Here is a 16,866-nt window from a genome sequence, read left to right as displayed (position 1 = left end):
TTGTAGTTTCAGTGTAATGGGCACGGCAAGTCCAGTGGCAGCTCTCCGGTGCCGCGGCGCCCAAGGGACGAGGCGGAAGTAGGGCGGCCGTCCGGGAGACCGAGAACGCTGGGTCTGCGGTCTCAGGGCGCGGGCGACGGGCGCGGGGCTCAGGAAAGGCGCGTGCGCGGCGATAGGCCCCGGGGGAGGAGGCAGGGCAAGGCCAGGCTAGGGGGCTGTGGTCGGATTATCTAGCCTGGAAGATGCACAAGAGGAAAGGAACCCCGGGACCCCCGGGCCGAGGCGCCGCCGCCGCCGCCCGCCAGGTGAGTCAGTATCCTGTGGTCCCACCAAGGCCACCCTCCCTACCTACCCCTCAGGGGAACCCGATCTCCACCCCCAGGTGAGCCCCGGTCCCCGCCCCTAAAGTGAGGTTTGACCCCCTTAAATGCGGCCTACTCTGTCTGGCACCCCAGCTGCTGGCGCCCCGCCCTAGGCTCAGGGCCACCTGTTGCTGCAGCAGCTCCAGTCGGTGAGGGGAAGGCCTCGACCTGGGATAAGGACAGGTACTGCTACCCTGGCCTGAGCTCTTTGAACCGCCGCATCAGCCCGGCCAGGTCAGACTGTTTTTACCCCCATTGTAAAGATGGCACTGAGGCCGAGAAAGGTGAAGACACCTGCCCATGGTCATGGGAATTAACAGCTTGGCCAGAGCTAAGGGCAAATCCAGAGGTGCTCCTATTAGCCCACAGGACTGTGGCTGGGTCCCTTCTCCCTCTCCCCCATATCTTCTCTTCCGCGCACCAGAAGAGTGATTTTTCTCAGCTTTGATGGAAGGAGCCCAGGCCATTGCTTAGTACCAGGTGTTAGAGTCTGGCCAACCTGAAGGTCCCACTTGGCCTCTGTACATTGGATACTCGGCCTCACAGCTCCCAAACACAGTTTCCTCACTGTAAAATGGAGGCCCTAAGAGTCCCTGTGTCATAGGACAATTATGAAGATTCATTGGGATAGTTTATGGATAGTGCTAGAACATAGCACTCGGTAAGTGTTACTATCATTGTTACCATTAGAAGGAGTCATATGTAATTGGTAATATTGGCCCATTTTTGATCCACAGAAAGGGCAATTTTGTATAGTGCAACCTAACATTATCATGTCATGATGGGTCATTAACCAGGATAGGATAGATAGGAAGACAATCTGTTACACAGCAAAAACCCCATTTTCAACGTCATGTTATTGTCAGGGCTTCTGTTTACTTTTGACACCTCCGACCTCCCTGCACATCCTCCTCTGTTGAGGATGCTGAAAGGAAAAGCCCAGGCGTACGGAATGGCAGTGCCTTAGGGAGGGTGTGGGGCCTGCTTTCCCCACTGCTCTCTGCTAGCAGCGCATCATGGGTACAGACTCAGAGCAAGAAACTGGGTCTCTCCACCAGCCCTTTGCCTCATGTTGATCTATGCCAAAGGGCCTGGCCAATCTTGGGACACCTGTTACATTCTGGGCCCGTTCCAGACTTCTGGCACTCCCCAGGGAAATGGCCTTGCCAGGAGGCCTGGATTCTCTTCCTTCCGAGGGTACTCTGAGTCCATTATGGCTGCCTCTGGCTAGGTGAGGAGCATCCCAATGTCTGACTGAACTCTTGCTATTCCCGCAGCTGGGCCTGCTGGTTGATCTCTCCCCAGATGGCCTGATGATGCCCGAGGATGGAGTTAACAATGAGGAACTAGAGGCTGAGTTCTTGGCTTTGGTTGGGGGCCCACCCCAAGCCCTGGAGAAGCTCAAAGGCAAAGGTGAGACTCTCAACCCACCCGTGGAACATTTCCTGAGCTCCTGCTATGGGCCAGGCTCAGAGCTGGGTGCTAGGAAGACAGAGGAAAGGAGACAGGAAAGGTCTCTGCCCTCCTTAAACCCACAGTCTGGGTTAAAGGTTAAATGATCAACTCTGGGCCCAGAGTGAGTGTTTGAATCCCAACTCTGCCACATACTGGCTGTGACTTAATACATCCCACCACCTATTTGGGCCTGTTTCCCCATCTATAAAGTGGGAATAAAACACACTTACGTCACCAGAGTTAATCGTCTAGTGTTCTTAAAGGACTTCACACTGGACCTGGTGAGTCGTGTAGCCCACTGATCAGGGCTGGGATGGGGTTAGCACAGGACAATGGGAGAGACCTGTGATCTGGGAAGAATTCATGGGGGAGGTACCCATGATGGGTAGGGCCACATGAAGATTTGGGGAGTACTTCTGGGAGGGGTCACAGCACATGCAAAAGCTCTGAGATGGCAGTAGACAGAGGATTCCAAAGTGGTCAAGTGGGGCTGGAGCCCAGAGGGCAAACGTAGCCTTTACACTCTTTAGCTAATACAGTTGATCCTCATTATCACAAATTTTGTATTTATGAATTCACCTACTGGCCAAAATTTATTTGTAACCCCAAATCAATACATGCAGCTCTTTTGCAGTCATTCTTGGACATGCACAGAGCCACAAAAAGTTTGAGTAACCCAACCTGCCCAGCATCCCACAGTGAGGAAGTTGCAGAGCCAGAGTTTGAACGCAGGCTTTATAAGGAAGGGATAAGGCCGATGAGGTCAGCTGGGGAGCAGGATCATGCCTGCCACCATATTCTTTGGGGCTGTGAGTGACCAGAATGGGAGACTGGGGACTCTCGAAGGATCCTGGTCCAGCTGGCACCTCCTCCTGCTGCCAGGTCCCCTGCCTATGGAGGCCATTGAGAAGATGGCCAGCTTGTGCATGAGAGACCCAGATGAGGAGGAGGGGACAGATGATGAGGATGTAGAAGCTGATGATGATCTGCTGGTGAGTGTCCAGGTGGAGCAGAGGGCCTCCCCTCCCATTGTTTCCCCATCTGTCAGGCCCTCATGCAGCCTCCCGGCCTTGTGTCCCTGCAGGCGGAACTAAATGAGGTCCTTGGGGAGGAGCAGAAGACGTTGGAGTCCCACCCTCCAGTGGCCCAGGTATATGTCCAACAACCCTGTTTCCTATAGCTCAGGGTTCAAGGCCTTCCCTTGACCTCAGGCAGGTGATGGGACACTTCTGAGCCCAAGTTGTCTGTACTAGGGGATGGGATGATAATTTCTGACCTTCCAAGGGGGGTGAGCAACTGGCCCAGGAGTGACTTGCCAGGTGAGCAGTAGGCCCTCAACCAAGGACACCTGCAGAGTGGGCTGAGTTGGGTCATCACCTACCCACACCATGCCCTGGGCGGGCCCTTCCCACAGCTGAAAGCTACAGCCCCCAGCCCAGGAGTGGAGGCCACCTTGCAGGAGAGGCTGGCCCTCTACCAGACAGCAATTGAAAGTGCTAGGCAAACTGGAGACAGTGCCAAGATGCGGCGCTACGACCGAGGACTTAAGGTGAGTGGGCAGACGGGAGAGTGCTGGGACCCTACCACTGCCCCTGCACTCAGCTCCGGGCTCTTTCAAAACCCATATTTCCACCTTCTCCCAGACACTGGAAAACCTGCTGGCCTCCGTCCAGAAGGGCAATGCCATCGACGAAGAGGACATCCCACCACCAGTTGCCGTGGGGAAAGGCCCAATGTCTACATCCAGCCACACATCTGCACCCACCCTGCCAGCTTCTATGAACCCACCAGCCCCAGAACCCAGGGTCACAGTGGAAGGTCCTCCTTCTACTGCCCCAGCCTCGTCACTGGGCCTGGCTAAGCCCCAGCTGCCCTCAGGTAGGCCAAGTGCAGGGTTGCTGACATGGGATGTCGGAGGATGTGTTCAGTGGTTGGCCCTTCTGTGAGGGGGAAGGCCCTGTACTGATTGGGAGATATTTTAAATACCCCTTCCTTTCCCAGGTCTGCATGCCCCTGGAGTTCATGAATACCTTTGTTTTGTGATGGTAAAATATATAACATAACATGTGCCATTTTAACCATTTTTCAGTATACGATTGAGTAGCATGTAGTTCACTCACAGTGTTGTGCAACCACCACCTCTATTTCCCAAACTTCACCCCAAATGGAAAGTCTGTCCCCATTAAACACTAACTCCCCACCCCTCCCCTAGCTCTTAGTAACCTCTATTCTATTTTCTGTCTTAATGAATTTGCATCTCCTAGATATTTCATGTAAGTAGAACCATACACTATTTGTCCTTTTCTGTCTGGCTTCCTTCACTTAGGATAACATTGCAGCCTGTATTAGTACTTGATTCTTTTTTAGGGCTGAGGAAATTCCCACATGTAGAGTTTTAAGTGAAAAATTTTCAAGCACTCAGCTTGTCTGTCTTTTCTCCTAAAACTCACCTGGCTGGAGGACACACCTACCTAGAGGTTTTCCTTCCCAGCCTTCCCCTCTTGGGTCTCTCCTTCACTACAGGAAAGGAGTACCCGCTCCCTCCCCTCTAGAATTTGAACTCTGGGCTCTGCTCCAGGGGCAAATGGGAACCAATGAGATGACATAAAAGGCTGGCCTGGGGTTGAGAGTGTAGACACTGGGTCTCTAAATCCTTCTGTGGCTGGCTGGTCTCTAGGTCATTGTTTTTGGCAAAGTACAAGGAAGACTGTTGGAAATTGTCACCTGAAATTCTTGGCCGAAACCACCCCCAAATTTTCATGATTAGATTTTTGGCATATAGCTCAGCAGGGGTTTGGAGAATCGACTCTCTGTCTTCCCATCTATTTGTTGGTGTGAAGCACTTTAAAAAAGGAAAAAAGAAAGCAGAAAAGGAATGAATGGGAATCAGGAGCTAAATGTTAGGAGGTGGACTCAGCCTTTACTATGTCAGCAAGAGGTACCTTGCCAATAAAATTTTACTATTGGTGTGTAAAAGGTATTTATTAGAAAGTTTGAGATATTTATGTCATACTCAATTATGTGATAAGTATAATTGTAACAGTTGTTCAACCCCAAAAGAAATATTTTTTAACGCAGAAATGTGATAATAAGTTAATCAAATATCAAGGTGTTTAGTCTCTACCTATAGATACCTTCTCAGGCGAGTGCCCCTAAACCTAAAGTAGGGGGTCAGTTGTCCATCTGAAAGAGTACAACGCAGGCTGTTTCCCGGCTGTTTCTAGTTTTGTGGTCACTGGATGGTGTATCTATTGTGCTTTGTTTTTTGTACCAACAGTTGTACCTATTGCTTTCAATTTAGAGATACAAATGTCTTGAGCATATTCAAAACTAAATTACTATTTAAAAAGCAGTTTAATACTCTGTTTCCCAACTTTGCCAACACACTACATAAGTGTATTTCGGTGACAAATGTTTCATAGGGTGGTCAAAAAACAGTTTTCAGGTGCCCACGTAGATCATGTTAGGATAAAATTCTGTGGGGACGTGGATAGAAAGAAGAGAAGATGTGAAATTCCCAACTGCAAAAGTGATCCCTGGGGAATATTTTATTAGTAAATGTCGGTATATACTCAAAAGAATTAAAAGCAGAGATATGAAGAGATATTTACACACCCATGTTCATAGCAGTATGACCAAAGGTAGAAGCAGCCCAAGTGTCTATTGATGGACGAATGGGTAAACAAAATAGTATATCTTTACAATGAAATACTATGCAGCCTTAAAAAGAAAGGACATTCTGATACATAATACAATGTGGGTGAACCCATTAAATGTTACGCTAGATGAAATAAACCAGTCAAAAAGAGCAAATACTGTCTGATTCTACTTACATAAGGTCCCTAGGGGAGTCAGATTCATAGAGACAGGAAGAACGGTGGGAGCCAGGGACTGGGGGAGGGGTGGGGAGTTAGTGTTTAGTGGGGGCAGAATTCCAGCTTGGGAGGATGAGAAAGTGTTCTGTTTCGTGGATGGATGGAGCTGATGGTTGCTCAACTAATGGATGTACTTAATACCACCGAACTGTGCACTTGAAAATGGTTAAGATGGTGAATTTTGCCTTATATGAATTTTGCCGTATTTTTTAAAAGATTTTATTTATTTATTTTTAGAAAGAGGGGAAGGGAGGGAGAAAGAGAGGGAGAGAAATACCAATGTGTCATTGCTTCCCACGTGGCCACCACCGGGGACCTGGACCTGGCCTGCAACCCATGTGCCCTGACTGGGAATCGAACCGGTGACCCTTTGGTTCGCAGCCCACGCTCAATCACTGAGCTACACCAGCCAGGGCTGCCGTATTTTTTTTTTTTTTTTTTCAGTGAATATTGGTGAGTTCCAAATCATCATGGTAGTTAAAAAACATTAGGTTTAAAAGAGTGGTGTGATAGTTTTCTTTTTCACATGTCAATATTTGCAAGATACTGGGAATGAATACATTGGCTACTTTTGAAACTTAAGATGAAAAATTTTAGGTGCCAACTCAAAAATACGTTAGGGTACATAAAATTTTCCAAAATTTTCTGGGGAGCAAAACAGCAGTGGCTCTAGAGCCTGCCAGGCCTAAGTTGAGTCCCACGATGCATTTTTCAGGCTGCGTGACTTTGGAGAGACAGCATCCCTCCCTGAGCTGTAGTTCTCACATCTATAAAATGGGCCTAAGAACAGTCTTTGTTGTGAGAGTAGAAATGGTTTGTCCTCTGCTCTCCTTCCAGGTCCCTGCCGCACTAGCCCCCTGGCTCAGCTGCAGAGCCGCCAACGCGAGTACAAGCTGGCTGCCCTCCATGCCAAGCAGCAGGGGGATACCTCCACCGCCGCCAGGCACTTCCGTGTGGCCAAGGTATGTCCAAACTGACAGACAGGTTCAGGTGGAAAGAATAGGATGCTTCCAACATTACATAATGGCAAAGACCATGGGCTCTGAAGTCAGATATACCTAAATTTAAATCCCAGCTTGATTACTCTCTGGGTGTTATCCTCTGCATCTCTTGCAACCTTAGTTTACCCTTTCTGTGAAATGGGCCTAAGTGTGAGAATAGATTTGAGCAAGATTGGGCAAAGGAAGGGGCAGACTGGGAGTCCACTGTCACATGGCAGGGCATGGAGGCTCTGCCTAGGGTTCCAGCTCCAGCTGCTGCCTCTCCTGACCACCTTCCTTCTCACAGAGCTTTGATGCTGTTTTGGAGTCTCTGAGCCGGGGGGAGCCTGTGGACCTGTCTCGCTTGCCCCCGCCACCTGGTGAGTACCCTATCCGCCTACCCTCCAGGACTATTGGAGGCCTCCTTTGACTTCTTCCTGATACTGCTGCCTCCTCTGATCAGGACTGAGACCCAGTCAGGCCACACCAGTCTTGGGTAGGGGTGGGGATGGGGGTGGCCACAAGCAAGCCCTTCACTGCACTGGATTTCTCTGCCTCCAGACCAGCTGCCCCCAGATCCACCATCACCACCGCTGCAGCCTCCAACTCCCAGCACAGTGCCATCCACACCAGGTAGGCTCCTGGGACTTTGGGTGGACAGATCAAGGCAAGACAGTCTCTCCTTCCAAGACTCTTAACCCTGCCTTCCAACCCCATTGGGCCCAGAGATTCCCCCACCCCCGAGGACTCTTCTGGAGGCACTGGAGCAGCGAATGGAGCGATACCATGTGGCTGCAGCCCAGGCTAAGGCCAAGGGAGACCAGCGGAAGGCTCGCATGCATGAGCGCATTGTTAAGGTGCATGGGGGCCGAGTGGGTGCGTGGGCAGCCCCTGGAGACCGTGCGCAGGGAGTCCTAACTCCTGTGTCCCCCACAGCAATACCAAGATGCCATTCGAGCCCACAAAGCTGGCCGAGCCGTGGATGTGGCTGAGCTGCCTGTGCCCCCAGGTAGGCCCTGCCCCCACCCTACCCTTCCAGTCCCTGAGCCTTTGCCAGTACTATTCCTTCTGACTGTACAGGCTCAGGGAGTTGATTGCTACACATGCAGGAATTCTGCAAGCTTGTTAGACAATTGGTACCTTAAATCAGTACAGTGGGAGTGTTAATACCATGGAAATTGGCAAACACTAAAAATCAGGGGGTTTTATTTGAAGAGCCTGTTAGCCAGCCCACTGTGACTGATGTTTCCTTTTCTTTCGTTTGACTCACTCCTTCCTAGTCATCGGTTCTTTAGCTTTACGATACCTACTTGGCCTCCCATTAGCCCTCCAGTGGGTTTGAGTCCTTCTCTGGGTTCTCAGAGCTGCCTGTGCATCCCCACTGAGAACAATGATATCTGTACTTTGGTCCCCTGGAAGTACCCCCAGGCCCAGGACCACCCCTTGTAGCCGGCACAGCACCTCACAGAGCTTCCTTTTTGGAGTCTGGTCAAGGCCCAGGGTCAGGTGAGAGGAGGCAAGAGAAAGGTTGACATGGTCTGGTGTCTATACCAAACCTCCGGCAGCTCTTTCCCACATTTAAAGTGGCTTCAAAGGCCTAAGGCTCCTTTGGAGGGGAGGAACCCACCTCTCCACCATCCACCATCATGGCATGGGCCTCTTCCTCCTGACCGGGCCCCAACTGGCCGCCCAGGCTTTCCCCCTATCCAGGGCCTAGAAGCCTCCGAGTCCACCCAGCCGAGCCTGGTGGGGGTCCTGGAGACCGCCATGAAGCTGGCCAACCAGGATGAAGGCCCAGAGGATGAAGAGGATGAGGACCCTAAGAAGGTATGAGGGGCAGGACCCTTGAAGTGAGTCAGGGAGTGGCAGCAAAGTAAACTCTGACAGTCCCAGCCTTGAGCCAGAAAGAACTGGCCTGTCCTGGCCTTGCCACCTCCTGACCATGTGGCCATGGGCAAGTCATTTTATCCTCTGAGCCTCAGTCTCCTCATCTATAAAGTGGGCATAGTTGCAGTCCCTGCCTCTCAGAGCTGTTGCAAGGATTCTGTAAGAAAGGACTGAATCCTTAGTGCCGAGGAAGCAAAACTAAGCTGGTCACTGTTGTCAGTGTCAGGCCCTGACAATTTGGGGGGTGACCTCACCATAGATGCTGGGATAGTTCTGACTTCCTCTCCATCCTTCAGCAGCCCAACAGCCCTGCGGTCCCCACGGCCCAGCCCAAGGCCCCATCCTCAAGGGCACCCCAGCTAGGATCCACTTCAGCAGCCAAAGCAGCCCCCAAAGGCACATCCACCAGAGGTAAGTGCCCCCTATTCACCTTGCTGCTCATCACCTGGCCATGACTTGGGCAGCACTCACAGATACCCATATGCCCACAGCCCAGCAGCAGCTGGCCTTCCTGGAGGGCCGAAAGAAGCAACTTTTGCAGGCTGCATTGCGAGCCAAGCAGAAGAACGACGTGGAGGGTGCCAAGATGCACTTGCGCCAGGCCAAGGGGCTGGATCCCATGCTGGAGGCCTCACGCAATGGGCTGCCTGTGGATATCACCAAGGTGAAACCTCTAGGCCTGCTAAACCTTCCCAGGTGCTCATCTGTTGAACCTGGCCACTTAACAGCCATGTGACTTGGAATATATTAGTCAGGGTTCAGGCTAAGCTGCTTTAACAAATAGACCCCTCATGAGAGAGGGTTAAACAAGACAGATGTTTATGCTTCTTGCATGTAGTACTCAGGATGCTTTGGGCTCTTTTAAAGAACCTCCAGAGCCCACGTTTTTTCTTTTCTTTTTTTTTTCTCTTTTTTTAAAATATATTTTATTGATTATGCTATTACAGTTGTCCCATTTCCCCCCTTCACCCTGTACCCCCTCTCCCACCCACATTCCGCCCCTTTAGTTCATGTCCGTGTGTCATACTTATGAGTTCTTTAGCTTCTACATTTCCCGTACTATTCTTGCCCTCCCCCTATCTATTTTCAACCTACATTCTATGCTACTTATTCTCTATACCTTTTCCCCCTCTCTCCTCCTCCCACCTCCCTGCTGCTAACCCTCCATGTGCCCTCCATTTCTGTGGCTCTGTTCCTGTTCTAGTTGTTTACTTAGTTTCTTTTGGTTTTGCTTTAGGTGTGGTTGTTAATAATTGTGAGTTTGCTGTCCTTTTACTATACATGTCTTTTCTTTATCTTCTTTTCTTAGATAAGTCCCTTTAGCATTTCATAAAATAAGGGCTTGGTGTTGATGAACTCCTTTAACTTGACCTTATCTGAGAAGCACTTTATCTGCCCTTCCATTCTAAATGAGAGCTTTGCTGGATAGAGCAATCTGGGATGTAGGTCCTTGTCTTTCATGACTTGGAATATTTCTTTCTAGCCCCTTCTTGCCTGTAAGGTCTCTTTGGAGAAATCAGCTGACAGTCTGATGGGAACTCCTTTGTAGGTGACTGTCCCCTTATCTCTTGCTGCTCCTAGGATTCTCTCCTTCGTTTTTACCTTGGCTAATGTAATTATGATGTGCCTTGGTGTGTTTCTTCTTGGGTCCAACTTCTTTGGGGCTCTCTGAGCTTCTTGGATTTCTTGGAAGACTTTTCCCTTTGCCAGATTGGGGAAGTTCTCCTTTATTATTTGTTCAAATACATGCTCAATTTGTTGCTTTTCCCCTTCCCATTCTGGTACCCCCTATAATTCGGATGTTGGAACGTTTAAAGGTGTCCTGGATGCTCTTAAGCTTTTCCTCGTTTTTTTGAATTCTTATTTCATCATGCTTTCCTGCTTGGTTGATTCTGTCTTCCTTCTGGTCCACTGTATTGTTTTGAGACGCAGATTCCTTCCTTTCACTATTGGCTCTCCTCCGTGTATCTTCCTGCATCTCTTTTATGGTAACCTGCATCCTTTCATCTAATTTGCACCCAAAATCAACCAATTCCGTGAGCTTTCTGATCACCAGTGTTTTGAACTGTGCATCTGATAGATTGGCTATTTCTTGGTCGCTCAAAAGGATGAGTCCTGGGGGGACTGATCTGTTCTGTTGGAAACATGTCTTTCCCTGTCTCTCCTTTTTTTTCCCTGGTCTGGTCGCTCTTGTTACGGTGGGGGGCGGAGCCTTAGGTGTTCACCGGGGCTGGGCACCCCAGTCGCTAGATTGTGACGTTATATGTGGGAGTGGGGGCGGGAGGGAACAATGGCGGTAGTTCCGTTCTCCTGGGCTCAGACCCTTCTCTGGAATCCTGGGCTGCGAGCTCTGCCCTGGTCCACAATCGCTGCCTCACTGGGTCCACCAGCCACAGCTTGCGTATTCAGGGATCACCGCTGCATTCTTGCACCCCGGATGGCTGTCGCGCCGATTTCGCGCCAAATTTTCCCCAACCTCCACGCGCCGCCGACCCTCGCCAGCCCCGTGCCTGCCTGGCTCGTCTTCTCCTACCAGTCTGGATGTACGGGTCTACTTCAACTTCTTGGCTGTCCGACTTACATTCAGATAAATCCTCTGTCAGTTCTGGGTGTTATTCTGTCTGTAAATTATTGTTGTAAATTATTGTTGTTCTAATCTTGGTTTTGCAAGGAGGTACGGTGCATCCACCTATTCCTCCATCTTGCCGGAAGTCCAGGTTTTTTCTATTTTGTTGTTTTGCCACACCTGAGGAGGTTATCCTTGTCCACATGGTTCAAGTGGACCACTAATCTGTCTGCATCCTGTCCGTGGGAAGCCATGAGGGAGAAAAATTGCAGGCCAAGAAGTTTCCTCTAAAGAAAGTGGCATAGAGTTGCCATCCCTCCTGCTCACCTCTCATTGGTCAGAACTGAGTCACATGGCTGTACCTAGCTGCAAGGGAGGCTGGAACATTTTCTTGCAGGGCTACCATGTGCCCAGTCAGAACTAGGGAAGAGGTCGTGGATCAGATTTGGGGGAAACAGTTAACAGATTCTGCCATTTTTGTTAGACCATCCAAAAGAGGTAGTGTCACTTTTCTCTTTGAGGAAGAAGAAAGAGCAGGGACAGGGGACAGAGGAGTGGTTGGGGAAGGCCTCTCCAAGGAGGGGTTAGGGTGGGCCTGCTCATTGCTGACCATCAGGCCTCTCCTCATGAGCCTTGACCTTTCAGGTGCCACCCGCCCCTGTCAACAAGGATGACTTTGCCCTGGTCCAGCGTCCTGGCCCTGGTCTGTCTCAGGAGTCTGCCCGGCGCTATGGTGAACTCACCAAGCTTCTAAGGCAGCAGCATGAGGTAAGGGGACCCCTGGCCCGGGTCAGCAGGCCTTCTCCAAGGTCATAGTCCTTCAACTCTCCCTTCACTGTCTTCTGCCTCACCAGATGTGTCTAAATCACTCTAACCAGTTCACCCACCTGGGCAACATTGCCGAAACCAGCAAGTAAGTGCCCCCATGCCCACCTCTGCCTGGGTGTGCACCCCCTGCCTGCCTCTGAGACCAAAGACCTGAGCAGGGCCCTCTTGTGGCAGATTTGAGAAACTGGCGGAGGACTGTAAGCGGAGCATGGAGACCCTGAAGCAGGCCTTCGCCCGGGGTCTCCCCACACCCACTGCCCGCTTTGAGCAGAGAACCTTCAGCGTCATCAAGTAAGGCTCCCAGTGGTCCCTGGCTCAGATGCCCATTTGAGGAGGAGTTCTCCCTCCCCAGAAGCTGGCGGGTGGTGGGAGCATAGCACACATAAGGGTCTTAAGGCAGGCATGAGATACAAGTGAAGGCCGGCGAGTGAGGGGGTGTTGGCAGTGACACATTTGGAAACGGGGAAGATGTAGTGAATGCAAAAGTGAGCCCTGTCCCAGGGGCCTGTGTGAGCCCTCAGGATGGCGGTTGTTGCTCCTGCTCCAGTGAAGTGTTCCCACACCCTGGATGGTTGGAATCATTTTTCCCACTTTCAGGTGAGGTTAGATGCAGCCACTGGGATAACCTAGGATAACCACCTAGGAAAACCTACACCATGTGCCCCGGCTTTGCCGTATCTGCATCCCTGGCTCCCCATCATCTCTTCTCTCCCTGTTGGCCTCAGTTGGCTCCTCTCCTGCCACACAGACCTCTTTTTGGTCCCTCAAACACACCAAGCATGTTCCCACTCGGCCTCCACCCCCGAGGTTTGCGCTGCCCAGTCCCTCTTCCCCAGGTCTCCATGTCGCACTCTCTTCTTGACACTCAGCATCACTAATGATGTTGGCCCTCACTGATCACCCTGTGTAAAGCAGCCCCTCCTAAGCACACTTCCATCTTTCCCATTTTAATTCTTTGCAGAGTTGCTTTGTTTCTTTATTTATATGTTCATGGGTCATCTTCCCACTCAGCCAGCTCAGGCTCCATGAGCACGGAGACAGGTCTCTCTCATTTATGTCCCCAGCAATGAGAACATAGGCTGGCACACAGTAAGGGCTCCAGAAATATTGCTAAGTGAAAGAAAGTTTCCCCAGCCATGAGGCAACTAGCTGGCACATAGTAGGTACTCAGGTAATGTCAAATGAAGAGAAGGCCCCATAGCAGCTAGGGCACTGGCTGGCATATAGTAGGAGGCTCCAGAAATACTGTTAGATAAAGGGAAGGTTCTCCAGCAGCAAGGCCACTGGCTGGTGCAAAGCTGGTACTAAATAAATATATGCAAACTAAAGAAAGGACCCAAAAGTTAGTCATTGGCAGAACTGGATGGAAAACTCGAGTTTGTCTAATCTTAAAACTGGAGCCCAGGAGCTGAGACACCCCCAAAGGCCAGTGTGGGGTTTGTTCCCTGCCCCCACCGAAGGAAAAGAAGGGCAGGCAGTGGGGCTGAGGTGCCTCTGTCTCCCCGCCTGTCCTCCCGGAAGGATCTTCCCGGACCTCAGCAGCAATGACATGCTCCTGTTCATCGTGAAGGGCATCAGCTTGCCCACACCTCCAGGTGAGGGAGCACAAAGCAGGGGTCAGGGCCGTGGGGACCACCTCTCTGCCCAGCTGTGACCCTTCTTTGCCCACAGGGCTCTCCCCTGGCGATCTGGATGTCTTCGTTCGGTTTGATTTCCCCTATCCCAATGTGGTATGTGGAGGGCCAAAGAGAGATGGGCTTAAGCCCCATCAGGATGGGAAGTGGGTCGGGCACGGGTCCCAGGCCAGGCCCCAGCCCCTGAGTTTTCCTGCCTCCTGTCTGGTCCCAGGAAGAAGCTCAGAAAGACAAGACCAGTGTGATCAAGAGCACAGACTCCCCTGGTGAGATATAGGCAACACGGAGCCCCACCCCCACAGCAAGAATGTGAGCCTGACTCCTCTCTCCTTCCCTGGACAGAGTTCAAGGAGCAGTTCAAGCTCTGCATCAACCGCAGTCACCGAGGCTTCCGAAGGGCAATACAGACCAAAGGCATCAAGTTTGAAGTGGTCCATAAGGGGTGAGCTGGGGGCCAGGCACTGCATGGGCTCTGGAAGCAGGGAGGTTGCCCTGGGCAACCATTCTGTTCCCCTCACGTACACAGGGGGCTGTTCAAGACTGACCGCATCCTAGGTACAGCCCAGCTGAAGCTGGATGCCCTGGAGACGGCATGTGAGGTCCGGGAGATCCTTGAGGTAAGAGGTGGACGTTAATTTGAATGTTCTAGTATGGCTGTCACTCACTGATATCACTCAAATGCTCCCTGCCCTGAGCCTCCTGAGGGTCCTTTCTGCTGACCCAGCCTCTCCCCTGGGAGTCTAGGACCTCCTTACTTCCAGCCCTAAACACCCCCAGCGTCCTGTTCCACTATGACCAGTTGGTGTCTCAGGCATACTCATGGGCCCATGTTTTGTAAATCACCTTGGCTGTTCCTGATTCCAGCCCTGGGACTCCAGCTGCTGCCTGTTTCCCAATAGCCTCTCCTTACTCCAACCCAGGTCCTGGATGGTCGCCGGCCCACAGGAGGGCGGCTAGAGGTGATGGTCCGGATTCGAGAGCCACTGACGGCCCAGCAGTTGGAGACAATAACTGAGAGGTGGCTGGTCGTCGATCCTGTGCCAGCAGCTGTGCCCACAGTGAGCCCCCACCCAGCAGTAACCAGGGAGGGAGGCTTGGTTCAAGTGGAGCAAAGACTCACAAGACTGGTTTTGTCCTCTGAAGCAGGTTGCTGGACCCAAAGGGAAGGCCCCTCCCATTCCTGCCCCTATGAGGGAGCCAACAAACAGGTAGGTGGCTGGGCCAGGCCATGCTGGAAAGAACCCCCCCTCTTCCCATCTCAGCCCTTCCTGGACAGTACCTCATCAAGCACAAATTTGAGCATGTCTCTTCCCCACTTTAAAACCTTTCCTGGGTCCCTTTCTTCTGGAGAATCATGTTTAAACTCTTCAGCTTAATCTTTAAGACCTTTTTTGATATGACCGTATTAGTATATCCAACCTTCTCTCTCCCCACTCCCTCCTGTTGGCTCATGGCCACACCTAGTTTTTACTCCCCTCTGGACTTCTATGTTACAGTGCCCTGACTACTTCTACCCACACACTTGTTCCTGGCTCCTCTGCCCAACTGACTCCTGTGGGTCCCAAATTGCCTGTCGTCTCCTCTAGGAAGCCTTCTTGACTGCCTGGCATTGCAGCTGCCTGAGTATACAGTGCAGTTGCCTAGATGTACATCATCACCGCTAGGCTGTGGGCTTAGCAACACTGCTTGGCCTGGCTTGTCTCTGCCTGTTCCCCAATGCCCAGCATGTCAAGTTAATGGGTTCAAGGACTGAGATCCTCACAGATCCTCATCCCTATCCCCACCCCATAGATCCAGCCGGCCCCTGCATAGTCTCAGTGTGCTGGCCTTTGACCAGGAGCGTCTGGAGCGGAAGGTGGGTTCCCATCCATTGGGCTTGGTGGGTCAGGATTGGAGGGTCTTGCAGGCTCAGGCAGGGCTCTCACAGCCCTCTCTGTACCCTGCAGATCCTGGCCTTTAGGCAGGCACGGCGGCCAGTGCCCCCAGAGGTGGTCCAGCAGTACCAGGATATCATGCATCGCAGCCAGTGGCAGAGAGCACAGCTGGAGCAGGGGGGCCCAGCCATCCGGCGGGGTAGGGGCTCGGGGACAGGCACTCGGGGGAGGCACAGTGGCAGTGGCCCCATTTTGACCCTATCCTACTCTCAGAATACATGGCCCAGCTGGAACGTCAGCTACAATTCTATACGGAGGCTGCCCGGCGCCTCGGCAGTGAAGGCAGCAGGGTGAGCCGGATGGGGTTCGGGTGGGCACTGGGGGACTGGGGCTGCCAGGGGCCTCCCACTGACCTCTCATTGGATCCCCAGGAACCTGCAAAGGAGGCACTGTACAGGCGGAACCTGGTTGAGAGTGAGGTGAGTGGCTCAGATGTTGGGGTGGGGGGTGAGCAGCTGTGACTATGGCCCCCACTCACCCCAGCATTCTCTCCTACAGCTGCAGCGGCTTCGTAGGTGAGGGGCCGACGGCGCTGGCAGCCCCTGGAGATGGGGGAGCAGGCTCGAGGCCCCAGTGCTGGAAGAAGCTGACACTGCCACGGCCTCAGACCAGACAAGCAGACAATCAGCAGACAATCAGCTCTGGATGGATTTGCCCCCTGCTGGGCCCATGCAGCCCTGGCAGGGGGCATCGGGGATGATGCCCACTAGCCAGCCTGTGCCCCTGGCCTGTTCTGGAGGTGGGAGAGTGGCCAGGACCAAGCCCTGAGAGCCCCTGCAAGCACTTTACATCCTGTCCCTCCCTAGCCTTAACCCTAAGCCCACTCACACCCCAAAGAAGCCTCTGAGACCAGCCAGAACCTGGCTGGCTCCCCAGGGGGGTGCCCTGGTCCAGCTCGGCCCCAGGGCTCACACATGGAATAAACAGCCAGGGCCACACCCAGCTCTCCGTCTTTGTTTCTTGCCCTGGGTGGCTGGGCTGGGTGTCCCCTCCCCTGCACCCCACCCTGGGGTAGTGAAGGGGAGGTGCCTATGAGAGGAGCAGCCTGGGAGGGAGAGTGCCCATAAAGGATGTGTTCTTGCCGTGCATCTGTCATGGGGTCTGCGTCCTGCCCAAGGGCACCTGTGCCACCATGCATTCAATCTTCACATGTAAACACAGATATGCCTGATGGCCTTGGGCACATCTGGGTTTATTGGTATGTCCCACCTGTGTCTCGTCCTCGAAATGCAGCCCTGCCACTCACTGGCCACAGGACCTGGATCAAATTGCCTGATGCATTTAGCATCCTATAGCCTCAGTTTCCCCCACTGTGTGTAAGGATGGCAAGAGCCCCTTCTGTCCC

General features: G+C 52.2%; 1 protein-coding gene across 5 annotated transcripts; it reads left to right on the top strand.

Annotated features, from left to right (window-relative positions):
* Window position 1: 1 nt before the first annotated feature.
* On the top strand, window positions 2-16,459 carry CC2D1A (coiled-coil and C2 domain containing 1A). 5 transcript variants are annotated; one of them, XR_006787464.1, is made up of 29 exons: window positions 2-305; window positions 1,640-1,775; window positions 2,700-2,809; window positions 2,902-2,967; window positions 3,232-3,366; window positions 3,461-3,695; window positions 6,530-6,654; window positions 6,980-7,052; window positions 7,234-7,305; window positions 7,399-7,529; window positions 7,609-7,681; window positions 8,366-8,499; window positions 8,856-8,970; window positions 9,051-9,223; window positions 11,771-11,893; window positions 11,980-12,038; window positions 12,128-12,244; window positions 13,475-13,548; window positions 13,625-13,683; window positions 13,802-13,853; window positions 13,930-14,029; window positions 14,114-14,204; window positions 14,508-14,645; window positions 14,731-14,795; window positions 15,379-15,442; window positions 15,534-15,660; window positions 15,749-15,811; window positions 15,893-15,940; window positions 16,020-16,459. XR_006787464.1 is itself a non-coding variant. In XM_045853423.1 (29 exons), exons 2-29 carry the CDS (start codon window positions 1,676-1,678, stop codon window positions 16,038-16,040), a joined length of 2,757 nt encoding a protein of 918 aa, XP_045709379.1. In that variant the 5' UTR covers window positions 2-305; window positions 1,668-1,675; the 3' UTR covers window positions 16,041-16,459. The 5 variants fall into 5 exon arrangements, 4 of the variants coding, with proteins under 4 accessions (XP_045709379.1, XP_045709376.1, XP_045709377.1 ...); XM_045853423.1 differs by having other exon boundaries at window positions 1,668-1,775; window positions 15,735-15,811; XM_045853420.1 differs by having other exon boundaries at window positions 8,859-8,970; window positions 15,735-15,811.
* The last annotated feature ends 407 nt before the right edge of the window (window positions 16,460-16,866 follow it).

Source organism: Phyllostomus hastatus, unplaced genomic scaffold, assembly GCF_019186645.2.
Source record: "Phyllostomus hastatus isolate PE091 unplaced genomic scaffold, TTU_PhHast_1.1 phas_contig_98, whole genome shotgun sequence".
NCBI lineage: Eukaryota > Metazoa > Chordata > Mammalia > Chiroptera > Phyllostomidae > Phyllostomus > Phyllostomus hastatus.
The sequence above is the reverse complement of the archived record's forward strand: the minus strand, read 5'-3'. Positions and strand labels throughout refer to the sequence as shown.

Coding starts and splice junctions, on each gene's coding strand:
- CC2D1A (XM_045853419.1), top strand. CDS start 243: ATGCACAAGAGGAAAGGAACCCCGGGACCCCCGGGCCGAGGCGCCGCC. Junction 12,245..13,474: donor AGAACCTTCAGCGTCATCAA/GTAAGGCTCCCA, acceptor TCCTCCCGGAAG/GATCTTCCCGGACCTCAGCA. Junction 13,684..13,801: donor ATTTCCCCTATCCCAATGTG/GTATGTGGAGGG, acceptor GTCTGGTCCCAG/GAAGAAGCTCAGAAAGACAA.